The sequence below is a fragment of the Rhinolophus hipposideros genome (assembly GCF_964194185.1).
Source record: "Rhinolophus hipposideros genome assembly, chromosome: 16".
NCBI classification, from domain to species: Eukaryota; Metazoa; Chordata; class Mammalia; order Chiroptera; family Rhinolophidae; genus Rhinolophus; species Rhinolophus hipposideros.
Window position 1 is genome coordinate 55,899,775 of NC_138062.1, and position 13,912 is coordinate 55,913,686.

The following is a 13,912-nucleotide window of genomic DNA, read 5'->3' on the forward strand; positions in this document are numbered from 1 at the left end:
TCTGAAAGCCAGAGCCCTTGGCACCCAACAGACTGGGGGAGCCCTTAGGAACCAGAGGCAGAGCTAGTGGCCCTGGGGAGTCACAGAGAGAGTCCTGGGGAGGGAGGGTTGTGGGCCACTCACAAGGTAAAAGAAGAATGCACAGGGCAGGAGGGAGGCCAGCACAAGGGAAGGAGGACAAGGTCAAGTCCAGCCAATCCCTGAGCCTGTGGGTATTGGCTGGAGGCTGAGCTCAGGCTTCAGGAAGGTGCCCAGTGACCTAAGCATAGCCAGGCAGGTATAAAGGGCGGGGTCTGCTGTCATCCTTTTCTATCTCGCTGCCCCCTGGGGACCAGTTCCCCCCTCTCCAGGACTGGGCAAAGACCCTTGCAAGCTAACCTGTCAGAGCCAAGTCAGGTGGGGTCCAAGGGTACTGAGCATGCAGTGGGCATGAAGTGGCAGTGGGGGAGCAGGATCATCTACCTGCTTCTATGGCCCTGGGGAGCCCTGTCTTCTTACAGCCGTGGTGCTAGCCTGGGCTCAGCAAAAGTAGCATGATTGAGCAGAAGGAACGCTGTCCCCAGCGCCTAGTGGCCTTCCTTTTCATAGCCGTTCCTGACCCCTAGGACCTCCCACCTGGGTGATGCCAACCCCAGCAGGCATAGCAGAACCCGGAGCCCTGCTTCCCAGCTAGCCCTCAGCCCTGGCCGAGGGATGGGTAATAATGGCCAAAGTTTGTGGAGCGACCACTAAGTATCCATCACTGTCCTTACACGTCATGCGCAGTAGCTTGCTCAGTTCTCACAGCCACCCTCTGTGAGGGTCAGTCCTGTACGATCCTCAGTCTGTGCAGACTCAGAGAAGCCAAGTGACTGGCCCAAAGCCACACAGCTGGTTGAGGGGGTGCCACGCTTTTGGCACAAGGCCCTCTGAGTTCAGAGCCTTAGCTGTGCTGCCTCTCATGAGGCTGGCATAAGGCGAGGCCAGTGTCCTCGGAGCCCCCAGGAGGGTGGGCCCAGATTACCCCAGGAGGAATAGCAGAGATGACCTGGCATCTGCGTGGTACATGGCCAGCCAACATCAGCATACCCATCAGAGCCTGCAGCTCTCACTCCGTGTCAGTCAGGGCACAGATTTCCAGCTCTTTGACGCATCTCTGGCTTCCTAGCCCAAAGGGAGTCAACACTTCCGGGCACTGGCAGCACCGACAATTATCAGTAGGGAATAATTGCTTCTGGCTGTGCCAGCAGCCCACTTTGGTTGATGAGACAGGAAAGGTCAAATGCTGAGGCAGGACTCCCCGGGTAGGCCACAGTAGGGGACGGGGAGCAAGACTGTCAGGAAGGGCTGCCAAAGCAGGGACTCCTGTGCCCCAAGGTCCCAGCAGGGGCTCTGAGTGACGAGAGCCTCGGCCCGGGGGCCTGCTGAAGACTCGAGTGTGGAGTCAAGCCTTGGCCTTCATAGGACAGCTCGGGCCCTGGCGTGGCCCTTCGAGCTCGTTCAGGCACCTGGATGGCAAAAGCAGGGATCCCAGCAGCCAGCGTCTGGAGTGCAAGGCACTGGCGCAGTTGTCAGCTAGGCTGGAGTGCATAGGAACAAGGGGTGCACCGAGTGGACAGACCAGAGGTGGGGAGCCCAGAGTGATGAAGTGTCCCCAGGTGAGCAGCAGGCTCATTTGGCCCAGAGCTGGAAGGAGAGGGTGGGCACTCGACCCAATGCTGACCACATGTGTCTCCGCCCCCAGACAGAGCTGTGACCTGGCCCTGCTCGCGGCTGATGAGCCTGCCCACCATGGCAAGCCCCACTCTGAGCCCCGACTCCTCGTCCCAGGAGGCCCTGTCAGCCCCCACCTGCTCCCCTACCTCTGACTCTGAGAACCTCAGCCCCGATGAGCTGGAGCTGCTGGCCAAGCTTGAAGAGCAGAACCGGTGAGTTGGGGTTTGAAGGTTGGGAAGGGGGTGCACGGGTGCAGCTTGGGCCCCAAACAGAAGTTTCTGGGTGTCCCCTCACACTCAGAATTGAGCCCAGCCCTGGGCACAGGAAGAGTTCCTGCCAGAGACAAGGGACGTCTTCTGTCATCCTCTTAACCCTGGGTGAACAGAGTTCCCCATTCAGGTGGAGACTGAGGTTTCCAGAGGCAGAGTGGATCTGGGAACCTGGCCGTGCTTCACAAGCCTTTGTCAGCCAGAGGAGGAAAGCCTCTGACCCTGGAGGCAGGCCTTCCCACCTTCCTCCTCTGGCCCTCCCCTTGTTTTAAAATGTGGGTTTATTATCATTAAGCTCTGGTGAGGTGGACAGACGAGGAAAGGACTGCCGTAGGAAAGACAGTTTGTCACTCACAGGCACCTAGAAGCAGGAAGCAGGGCACCCCACGCAGGGCCCCACAGGGAGGCACCATGGTCGGTCAGGAGGCCGAGGGAGCCAGGGGGAAATGCGGGCCCGAGCCTCCATTGTGGTTTCTGAGGGAAGGCACGGGTGACGCTGGGGAAACAGGCCTGGGACTGGCTGGTTTGAATAATTTCAGCAGGCTCTGGGGCGTAGGGGCTGGCCGTAGCTGTCTGGCACCTGGCCCGGGGGTGACCAGGACAGAGATAGTGGCCCTGAGTGTGAGAGCCTGATAATGGACGTGGTGGGTTTGTGGGTTCTGGATTGGTTGAACCCATGGAAGAGGGTTCAACCATGAAGCACATGGAAGAGGCACAGTCAGTGAGTCCCTAACTATCTCTAAGAATTAGCTAGGCCAGGGATGGGCAGTCCCTCTAGTGTTAGCAAGGCCCCAGCTGTCAAAGCATCAGAAACCCAGGGTTCCTGTAGCCCCTCGTTTGCTGGTCGCCCCCAGCCAGTGTCTCACCCTCTCTGCGCCTCATCTGTAAAGCGTGGATCTTGACAAAACCTGCCCTGCAGGGTTGGTACGAGACCCCATGAGCTGACCCACATGCTTCTCAGCCCAGTGCTGGGCACAGAATAGGACAAACGAATGGTAGCCTCTCCAGGGGCAGAAAGATGGACCATGGCTCAGAGAGGTTAGGGCACCAGCCAAGGTCACTGGGCAAGGACTCTACAGCAAGAACAACTTAGACCCAATCCCTAGTGGCCTCTGGAAGCCCCAGGAGGAGGGGCCGGGCTCCCCAGCAGCCCCCTGGCCCCAGGGAGGCACTGGGGCCCAGGGATGGGTGGGAGGCGCCTGCAGCCCAGACCTGCCTCCACCGGCCCACCCCGCCTAGGCTCCTGGAGGCCGACTCCAAGTCCATGCGCTCCATGAACGGCTCCCGGCGGAACAGTGGCTCCTCGCTGGTGTCCAGTTCCTCTGCCTCCTCCAACCTCAGCCACCTGGAGGAGGACACGTGGATCCTATGGGGCCGAATTGCCAACGAGTGGGAGGAGTGGCGGCGCAGGAAGGAGAAGCTGCTTAAGGTGGCAGGGGTGGTGGGGCTGGGCGGGCAGCCCAGGGCCAAGGGGGGATGGCGGGTGGCTGGCCTGGTCACGTGGTCACCGGACGGCAGTACTGGGGTCTGTCAGGGACCCCGGCATAGGCAAAGGGGCAGAAGTGCAGACGTGCAGGCAGTTTCAGGGGACCTTGCCGGGGCTGGGGGAGGGGAGACAGTGTGGGTGGGACTGGCCACGTGTGTGTCATCCCCCCTCATCCCATGTTCCATGACAGACGGGGGGCAGCACATGCAGCAGTGTGGATTCCATCTGGCGTGCACAGGCTCAGCCGAGCTCTGGGCCACACATGTGATGTGGGCAAGCCCCTTCTCAGGGCTGCACTAGGTGGCCGCGGGGAGGCTGCATGGGGACGGCGTCCAGCCTGGCCTCCCGCTCCCCCGCCCTGCCCCCAGGAGCTGATCCGCAAGGGCATTCCGCATCACTTCCGGGCCATCGTGTGGCAGCTCCTGTGCAGTGCCACGGACATGCCCGTCAAGAACCAGTACTCGGAGCTGCTCAAGATGTCCTCACCGTGTGAGAAGCTGATCCGCAGGGACATTGCCCGCACCTACCCGGAGCATGAGTTCTTCAAGGGCCAGGACAGCCTGGGCCAGGAGGTGCTCTTCAATGTCATGAAGGTGAGGCCCCCGCCGCCCTCTGGCCCTGCACGCAGAAGCACTGACCATTGCCTGCTGTCACCGGGCCTGGCAGGGCCTGCCCTGACGCTCACGTTCCCTTGCAGGCATACTCCCTGGTGGACCGGGAGGTGGGCTACTGCCAGGGCAGCGCCTTCATCGTGGGCCTGCTCCTCATGCAGGTAGGTGGCCGGGGCCAGGCCCATGGCAGGGGCCAGCCCATCCGGGCTCTGCTTCCAGGAGGTGGAAAAAGCAGTGTTCCCTCCATCTAGTGTCCTGGAGTCAGAGCCTCCTTCTCCATCCACCTATGACCTCTGACAGGCCCCGGGCCAGGCCAGGGTGGACACAGAGAGGCTGACCACCTGTCTTGTCTCCTGTACCATCCAGGGGCTGGAGGGGCAGACCATCCTACTCAGCCACCTCCCAGGGTTGGTCACAGAACTCCAGCGGGGGGCTCAGGGAGGACTGTGTGGAGTTTATGGGGCTGGAGGTTTCGTCCAGAGCACCCAGCAGGCTTAGGAACAGGAGAGCGGAGACGCTGGGAGGGGCTGTGGACGTGGCCACACCGTGGACTCAAGTCCCAGCTCCACTGTTCCTGCCAGGAGGTCTTCGGCAGGTGACTTTGGCCTCAGGAGGTTTCTCATCAGTAAACAAGGGTGACGATATTTACCAGAGGTTCAGAGACAGGCCAGCGCTGTACTGGAAGAGCAGCAAGCGCCCCCCACCCCCAGCGCCTGCCCACACTCCTGCACGCCCCTGCCCGCCCCCCCGCAGATGCCTGAGGAGGAGGCCTTCTGCGTGTTCGTGCGGCTGATGCAGGAGTACCGCCTGCGGGAGCTCTTCAAGCCCAGCATGGCTGAACTGGGGCTCTGCATCTACCAGTTTGAGTACATGCTGCAGGTGAGGCGCCCGGTGCTGCCCACACACGGGCCACTAACCTTGGCTGTCCCAGTGCGACTCTGAAAATTCCAGAGCTGAGAACTCAAGTCCAGACATCCCAGCTCAGAAGGGCTCTAGTCCCCGGGGGCTGTGTGGCACTGCCCCCAAGTAGGCTTAGAGGGACAGGGCAGAACTAGCCACTTACCATGGGAGCTCCTGAGAGCTCGGGGCTCCCAGCCGGAGGGCAGAGGGGTCCAGCTGGCTCTCCTCAGACACACCCATGACCCCCTCCCGGGGTGGCTGGAGGAAGGAAAGTGTTGTCTGCCTGCCTTTGATGATTACCAGAGAGCTGCAGACTTCTCTGTTTATAAATAGCAGCCCCCGCAGGGCCTGCTCCTGGCTGGCAGACAGAGCTGAGTGTGTATACAAGCGCGCGTACACGCACGCACGCACACACACACCCCCCTCAGCCTTCTCCGAAGCCTGTCACAGGTGGGGCTGTGCAGATCTGGGCAGCAGTAGGCAGGGGGATGGGAGGCGGGCCCCAGGATACACCTAGTCCTCAAGCCTAGAGGACCGGGAGCTGCTGTCGTGTAAGGGCACCTGGTCGGGCCAGCAAGCAGGGGACCCAGGCTTGCAGAGAAGCAGCAGCACCACCACTGGCTGCTTAGCCAAAAGCCCCCAAGCAAAGTAGCTGGACAGCACCAGGGCGCTACTGGGTCTGAGAGGAAGCCCGGGGTAGGTGGTAGGGTGAAGAGAGCCACCTGAGTCCCTTCTCCCAGTGAAGGACATCCGGGGAATCCTAATGCCTTCTCCAGCCTGTTTCCCCAGTTGCTGTCACTTTGCAGCCGTCTAAAGTTCAGGCCAATCAGGCATCCCCTGAGCACTGATGGGTACAGAGCATGATGTGGGGAGCTGTGGGAGGACACAGCTACTGGCAGAATACAGGGTGAGCCTCAATGGGCTCACTCTCTGGGTGACCTTGCAGAGTTGTGTAAAACCATCTCGAGCCTCAGAAGCCCCCTGTCCCCCAGTCGTAAGGATCCCATGAGCTGGGAGGAGAGCAGCTGGGCCAGCACCTGTGAGCTGCTGCTACTTCTGCCACCCCTGCCTGCATCCCCACTTCATGCTACTCAGAGCTCTGGGGTGCTTCAGCCTCACCCAAACATAGTGCTGAGGGCGCACAGAAGAAGGGAGCCAAGGGCTGCCCAAGGCAGATCAGGGAAGGCTTCCTGGAGGCAAGGGTGCCAAGGTCCAGCACTTGCGGGTGGAGGGAGCCTGTGGGCATGAACAGCTGTGCCCGGGGCTGTGCTCACTGTGCCGGGCCTCTCTCCACGACCCCTCAGGAGCAGCTCCCGGACCTGAACACCCACTTCCGCTCCCAGAGCTTCCACACGTCTATGTACGCCTCGTCCTGGTTCCTCACACTCTTTCTGACCACCTTCCCACTGCCTGTCGCCACCCGTGTCTTCGACATTTTCATGTATGAGGTCAGGACCCCTCGCACCCCTTCCTCTCCCAGAGGCCCTGCACTGGAAGCAGAGCCCAGCCAGGCTGAGGAAGGGTTGGGGAGCTTGGGGAGGGATCGGGGAGTTCCCTGGGAGGGCAGGACCAGGGTGGCACTGTCCCCGCTGCCTTTGCAGGGCCTGGAGATCGTGTTCCGGGTGGGCCTTGCCCTGCTGCAGGTGAACCAGATGGAGCTGATGCAGCTGGACATGGAGGGCATGTCCCAGGTGGGCCCAGGGTGGGGTGGGAATTGCCGCCCAGCAGGGGCACCTGGGCAGCTGAAGCCTCCTGCAAGACAGGGGAGGGCCTGGAGCTCTTGAGCACCCTTAGCCTTTCCCATTTCCTGTGGCTCCCAGGCCTCCCTGAAGGACCATGGGGGCGCTGAGGAGCCCCGGACTGCCAGACACAATCCAGAGCTAGCTGCCTGACAGGGAGACAGGAAGGCCCAGGCCCCGGGAGGTCCCACCCCCTCTCTCCTGCCAAAACGATATGGCAAATAGTCATACTAGCCAAACCATGAGGCCTTGAGTGTGGTTTCGATGAGGGCACAGGCGGGAATAAGGAGTCTGGGCTGCCCCGCTGGCCCGCCCCACCCTAGCTGCCCTGCTGCTGGGGAAGAGGCCAGCCTACTTCTCACCGCCATGTCCCCACATGCAGTCCCCTGCCCCCTCCCAGCGTCCTCCAGCTGGTGCTTCCGGGAAAGAATGCACAAAGGCCGCGGTTGTGTCCACAAACACGGGCGTCCATTGTCCATAGCTGCCAGAGGGTCCAGCTGGGCTGGGAAGCAGGAGCCAGCCTGGCCCCGACCCACAGCAAGCTGTGTCCATTGGTGGCTCACACTTAACCCTTTGAGGTGGTCCTAAGGGCCCCAAGTGGGCAGGTGGACCCCTGAGGGGTCTTCCCTCTGGGTTGCTCGGGCCGCCCCAATTCCACGACCTCTTCAGTCTCCTCTCACTGCCCTGGGGCACGGCATGCCTCCCCCTTCCTCTGTGAAGATCCCCTGTGCTTAGAGTCTACCTCCACCCCACCCCTGGCCTTCACCCTCAGGCACTCCCCCAGCCTGCTTTTCCCCGACACACGGAAGTCCTGGCTGCAGCAGTTTCTCCCGCTCACACTCATTCACTCGCTCCACAGACTGACAGAGCGCCCACAGCAGGCAGGCCGGGTACATGGCTCTTACCCTCCCTCTGGAGCACCCAGGCTGTCCTCCAGGGTAACAGGGTGCAGACCCCCAGTCGGGGCCCACATGCCCGTGACTGCCTGTGTCCCCACAGTACTTCCAGAGGGTGATCCCCCATCAGTTCGACAGCTGCCCAGACAAGCTGATCCTCAGGGCTTACCAGGTCAAGTACAACCCCAAGAAGATGAAGAGGTCAGTGGGGGCAGCCAGGGAGCTGGTGGAACGGGCCCCCGGGTGGGACGGCAGCCCCAGCAGCTCTTTCCTCTGCAGACTCGAGAAGGAGTACGCAGCCATGAAGAGTAAGGAAATGGAGGAACAGATCGAGATCAAAGTGAGTCCCGGGGGAGGGGGCAGTGACGGGGAGTGGGACAGGCACCCGCGGCCCCGAGGAGCTTCCCTCCCGACTCTAAAGGCGGGCGGTCACTAGGGGGCAGCCCTGCCCAACGCATGCTGCTCCCCAGACTGTCCTTAGGCTCTGAGCGGTTGTCCCTCAGCCCAGCTGCCCCTTCGCTCACCACCACAATGTTTGAGTGAAGGCCTACCTGGCACTGGGGACACAGCAGTGGACGAGGTGGACCTGCCTTCATGGGGCTCCCATTGCAGTGGGGAGACAGTCAGTGAATCAACAGGTACAGAGTATAGACTCCAGAAAGCCCTCCCGATAAAATGTGCAGGGGAAGATGGCTGCAGGCCTGGGGAGTCAAGTGCTAAGGCCCGTGCAACAGTGAGCCTGAGAGTCTAGAGAAACATCAGGAAGGCTGCCCTCAATGGTGGGGGCCCCGAGGTTAGGGGCCGGGGTGGGGGGAGCCCTGAGGCAGGCTGGGGCCAGGTGCCAGGGCATGTAGGCCAGGGTACAGCATGTACCCACGGCCTCTGGTTCCCCTTGTGCCTGGCTTGCCAGCCCAGCTAGGTTTGGGGGTACAATTCTGTCACCAGCTCCAATATATGGGCTTTTCCCTATACCACCAAGCAGTTCTCCAACACCAGCTGGGAGTCCTCCAGTTCTGATGCCGTCTACCTGGAGACAGTGTCAGATCCCACAAGACTGCTGCCTCCCCACACACTTCAGAAGCCAGTTGTCACCTGTGCTTCTGACCAACTGGCTGTAGGTCAGAGGTCCCTGTGATCCCCTCCTCGGGTTCGATTAATTGGCTAGAGTGGCTCACAGAACTCAGAGAAACAGGTTACTTACTAGATCACCGCTGCCGTTAATAAGGATAAACTCGGGAACAGCCAGGGGGAAGAGATGAGTAAGCCCAGGTATGGGGAAGAGGTGGACCTTCCATACCCTCTCCGGGCACCACTCTCCCAGCATCTCCAACTGTTCACCAACCTGGAAGCTCTCTGAACCCTGTCCTGTGGGGGTTATAGAGGTTTCATTACATAGGCACACCTGGTTACATTACTGACCATCCCCCGCTGATGCGATGTCCAGCCCCTCTCCCCGCCCCAGAGGTCTAGGGGCAGGACTGAAAGTCCCAACCCTCTGACACCAGGTTGCATCCCGACAGCCAGCCCCCATCCTTAGGTGACCAAGGGGATTTCCAAAAGACACCTCATTGATATAAAAAAGAACACCTTTATCCCTCTCACTTAGGAAATTCGCAGGGTTTTAGGAGCTCTGTGACAAGACTGGATGGAAGACCAAATATATATTTCTTTTTATAAATCATGGTATCACAGGGGGTTTCCTGAGCGTGCAGTCTCTGAACCCAGACTTCCTTCCCTCTTTCCCTCTGTTTTCATCTCTCCACACATGATTTTAGTTATTCATTCAATAAACATTTATTGAGCACCTACAGTGTGCCAGTCACAGCAGAGACTGAGGACCCCCCAGTCCAGTGGGGGTTGGGGACAGACATGAACACAACCCTCAACACAGCCTGGCTTTGTGCTCTTCAGGGACAGAGTCCCACAGTGGCTGAGACTCCAGTCCCTGGAGTCTCATAGACCAGGGTTCAAATCCCAGTTCTACCACAGACCAGCTATGTGACCTGGGAAGGTGAATTCACCTCTCTGAGCCCTAGTGTCCCTTTCTGCAAAATGGGGATAACACTTGCCCTGCTGTTCAAATGATTATCACCACCACCACCATCATCATCATCCCTACCTCCTTTTGAAAGGCAGAGGCAGAACATAGACTAGAATCCAGGTCACCTGCCACCTATACCAGAGGGGAAAAGGGCATCATTGTTTTGGCTCTGTTTATAGATTTCCAGAAATAGTTTTGTATCCTGAATTTTTAAGCATCTCGCTTTCTCAGGAATGGCAACCTGACTGACGCACCAGTCCAAACGTTTTGTGTGTGTGTGTGTGTGTCTTGCTCACCAGGGTCTATCAGGAGGCAGAGGGCTTGAGGGGGGAAACAGGGGCCAGAGCCTTTATTGGGGTTTTCAAAGGAAAGAATGGGCAAGACAGGGTAGGCAAGTTTGAGTGAGTTTAGGATTGGCTAGTTTGAATAATTTCAGGGCTCTGGGCTATAGGAGCAGCCCCTAGTTGTCCTGGGACAATTTAGGGCAGGGGAAATATTGGCTTGGTGTGTGAGAGTTCCATAAGAAAGTTGGGGAGGGGGCTCTGGATTGGCTGCTTTACTTGTGAAAGGCCCTTAGCAGACAGGTTGTTTACTCTCTGTAGGAATTAGCTAGTCCTGGGAGTGGCATGGCCTTAGGAGGTCAAAGCATCAAAAATATAGAAAAAATATTTTAAAGTCTGACTAGTATAACCCCTTCCCACCCCCCAGTCTTGTTCTCTCTCTCCCCCCCCCCCGCCCCCTTCCCTCTCTCTGTCTGGTTTTCCCTTTGCAGTAAGCAGGAGAGAGGTAAGATGTGGGTCAGGCATATCCAGCTTCTCCAAGGATGGCTATGCTTGTGCCAAAGAGAGGTCAAAGCAGTCAAGGGGTCAGGGGTCAGGATCAAAACTTCAGATTCCAGATCACCGTGAGGGACAGAGCCCCGTGCCTGAAAAAGCCCTGACTCCTGCGAGTGGGAGGCTCAGGCAACACACTGCCCAACTCTGACTCAGTTTCCCCACCCATGACATAAGTAAATGGCCATTAATCCTAGGCCTAGAGGCAAAGCAGTGAGGGACAGGGGCTGTCTGATAGCAGCTTCCCCCACAACACAGAGGTCTTTGGCCTGTGGGAGCCAGACAAGCCCAAGTGTGGGGTAGAAACACATTTCCAAGGATGGCAGGGGTGCTGACCACCATCTCCCCCACACACCGTCCATATCCATGAAATCACTCACATTATTTTTACTGAACCAAGGTTTGTTTTTGAAAAAAAGTCTAATGGGCCATTCTGAACAGCCCTGTTTTCTGGAATCACTGTCCCAGAACGTACCTTGTTTCTCTGAAAATAAGACCTAGCCGGACAATCATTTCTAATGCGTCTTTTGGAGCAAAAATTAATATAAGACCCAGTCTTATATACAACCAGATCTTATATAAAATAAGACCGTGTTTTATATTAATTTTTGCTCCAAAAGACACATTGGAGCTGATTGTCCGGCTAGGTCTTATTTTTGGAGAAACAGGGTAAGCCCTGGTTCTATCCTGCCTACAGGTGGCCTGGCCCCTCAGGAGACAGACCTCTGTGTGTACAGGAGTGGGAGGCAGGATCTGACTCACTCTCACTTCTCCCCACATAGAGGCTTCGGACGGAGAATCGGCTCCTGAAACAGCGGATTGAGACGCTGGAGAAGGTGAGAGGTGTGGCCACCAGCCTGTGGCACAGAACCCTCCAGGTCGAGCAGGACCCAGCAGCCAGAGGGCAGGCCAGCCCTCTACCTGGGGCTCAGGCGCCACGCAAGCCCCACTGAGATTTGAGCTGCTGTATAATCAAGGCCGTGGGGAAACTTAGCTTGGGGCTAAAGGTTGAGTTATACCCCAGGTAAATGCAAACACCACAGTCCAACCCATTTGTGTTCCATGCCCTCTGGGGCTGCCTGGGTGGGAAGGAGACAGAACTGCTGCTTCCACTGAAGTGCCCAGAACTGGGCCACAAGGTACCCCACCCTGTAATTTGGAAGCCTTGCTGCTCTCGAAAGAAAGATGGGAATGGAGGACGAAAGATGGGAATGGAGGACGAGGGGGCAGTCTTGCCACCAGGTCCGTGGCAGGGTGCCACAACTTTGACCCTGGCCCCAGACTTGTTTTTAAAGAGGGGAGCACAGGTGGGAGCCCCACTTCCTTTGTGCTCCGCCCTTATTTTCACTTGACCCTCCAATGACCTCAGGGAGTAGGTCATCCACAGGACTTTATTGCCCTTGCCCCAAAGCCTCCATTCTCAGCCTCCAAATGTAACTCGCTGAGTTTTCCCAGCCGACCCCAGACTGGCCAGCCCTGGGCACCCCCACCTCCCCACTCACACAGACCCCTCTCCTAGAAGGAGCTGGCTCTGGCTTTAGTCTTCCTCTGGGTCCTCTCGTGCTGGTTCTCTGGTTCTCCGGTCTCACTCCTGTGTCCCCTGCTTCTAGAGATAGTCCACTGCATTAGTGACACGTGGTTCTTGTGTGTCTCTCCTCTCTCGTCCCTGTGCCTTCCGCTCTGCCTCCTCCCCCTGTCGCTGGGAACCCCCTCGCCCTGCCCGGTAGGAGAGCGCTGCTCTGGCTGATAGGTTAATCCAGGTACTGTAGCTTTTCATCTCACTCCCTCACTTCTTTCTGGGTCTCCACACAAAACAGCCAGTTACCGCCTCTTGCCTGGCTGCTGCCATCCCTCCTGGGGCCATGCATGAGGGTGGCTGGGGACTGCTTCTCAGGGGAGACAGAGGAGGCCCTCCAGGGGAAGGGGCTGTGCCTGTGCAAATGTGGCACCTGTGGGTGTGTCTGTGAGCATACCTACATGCACATGGACACAAAGCTTCCTCCCTCCAGTGGACGTAAGTGGGGACCCAGGAGGGCATCAGCCACAAGCTTAGTGTATGCATGTGCTGAGCCTCCCCACCACACACACACACACACACACACACACACACACACACACACACCCTTTCTGGCCTCTCACACTTCTCTCTGCTCCTTCCTGCAAGGCCTGCCATCTTCTCTCCCTCGTCTGCTTCTGCTGCTGCTTCATCTTGAATGGCTTTATCTGGAAGCTTCTGCCTGCCACCTGGTGGCTCTGAGCCTGGAGTGGGGGGACCACATTGGGTGGGGTGAAGGGGATGAAGCTGAGGGGGCGTGGATCTTAGCCCCTGGCAGGTTGTGGCCCCAGGGTCCAGGACTGGAGAAGCCTGGCGGAGGGGCGCTGGAGGTGTTGTGTATTCCACCTCCCAAACCCAGCCTGGAGGAGCCAGCCCGCGGCGGCCCCCAGACCCCCACCCTCACCAGCAGAGCCTGGCCTCTGGTGTGCCATGGTCCCTGGATGAGGACTTGTTTTTCCTCCTCAACAGAGGCCACGAGGAAGAGGACACAGCAGCCCCAGCACGTCCTCCATTTATTGGAGTAGTTCTCCATTTAATGCCCCACGGAGCCCAGGCCGCGGGTTGGGGGCGGGTGTCTTCCTCCAGGCCCCGCCCGGGGTCCTGTACCTGCCTAAGCCCACCACGTCCCCAGGCCCGGCGGGGCGTCCCATCCCAGGCTCCGCGTGCCGGAGGTCTCGCCCCCCTCCCACACCGCCTCCGCGCGCTCGGGGACTTCCCCCGAGGTGGGCCGGAGGCAGGGCCTGGGCGGTGAGCAGAGCGTCATGGCCCTCCCCCCACCCGTCTTCCCTGTGCTCAGGGGCAGGTGACGCGGGCGCAGGAGGCCGAGGAGAACTACGTCATCAAGCGGGAGCTGGCAGTGGTGCGGCAGCAGTGCAGCTCAGCGACGGAGGAGCTGCAGAAGGCGCAGAGCACCATCCGGCAGCTGCAGGAGCGGCAGGTACCCGGCCGGGTGGGCGGGGCCGCCGCGCGTAGGCCCCACCCCCCCCCCCCCCCCCCGCCCGGCCGCGGTCAGAGCTGGAGGGCGACTGGCTGGGGATCAGCCCTCCAGTGCCCAAGTGCGGGGGGAGGGGACCACCCAGAGGCGAGTGCACATTCTCCGCCAGTCCCACCGGCAGCAATCGGCCCCAGACCCGGGGTGGTGGGGGGGGAAACCTGCGGTTTCTCTGTTCCACCCCCCGCGGGGGTGCTTGGCCTGCCGCACTGAGAACAAAGCAGTCTGCCACTTCCACCTCTGTTCTCAGCGTGGGAACCAGGCTTTCCCTGCAGAGCCCCCTTCCTGGCACAGATGTGAGGCCTTGACTGGTGGGCCTGTGATGCCTGCGGAGCCCTGGCGTCTCTCCTAGGTCTGCAGGGGTGTTGGGCTTCCCCAAGGACTAGCCATGCAGC

The 13,912-nt window shown here is 59.4% G+C and overlaps 1 protein-coding gene across 2 annotated transcripts in view; it reads left to right on the forward strand.

Moving 5' to 3' along the window:
* The window catches only part of EVI5L (ecotropic viral integration site 5 like), a 28,803-nt gene that overhangs the window by 9,141 nt on the left and 5,750 nt on the right, over positions 1–13,912 (forward strand). Inside the window, exons 2-13 of one of the 2 annotated variants that reach the window (XM_081076062.1) lie at positions 1,724–1,907; positions 3,204–3,393; positions 3,819–4,043; positions 4,148–4,222; positions 4,815–4,940; positions 6,266–6,409; positions 6,563–6,652; positions 7,700–7,797; positions 7,876–7,936; positions 11,253–11,306; positions 12,198–12,230; positions 13,323–13,463. In XM_081076062.1, coding sequence (XP_080932188.1) covers positions 1,756–1,907; positions 3,204–3,393; positions 3,819–4,043; positions 4,148–4,222; positions 4,815–4,940; positions 6,266–6,409; positions 6,563–6,652; positions 7,700–7,797; positions 7,876–7,936; positions 11,253–11,306; positions 12,198–12,230; positions 13,323–13,463 — 1,389 coding nt within the window. In that variant the 5' untranslated portion in view covers positions 1,724–1,755. The remainder of the gene's footprint in view (positions 1–1,723; positions 1,908–3,203; positions 3,394–3,818; positions 4,044–4,147; positions 4,223–4,814; positions 4,941–6,265; positions 6,410–6,562; positions 6,653–7,699; positions 7,798–7,875; positions 7,937–11,252; positions 11,307–12,197; positions 12,231–13,322; positions 13,464–13,912) is intronic. The other variant, XM_081076063.1, reaches the window with a different exon arrangement.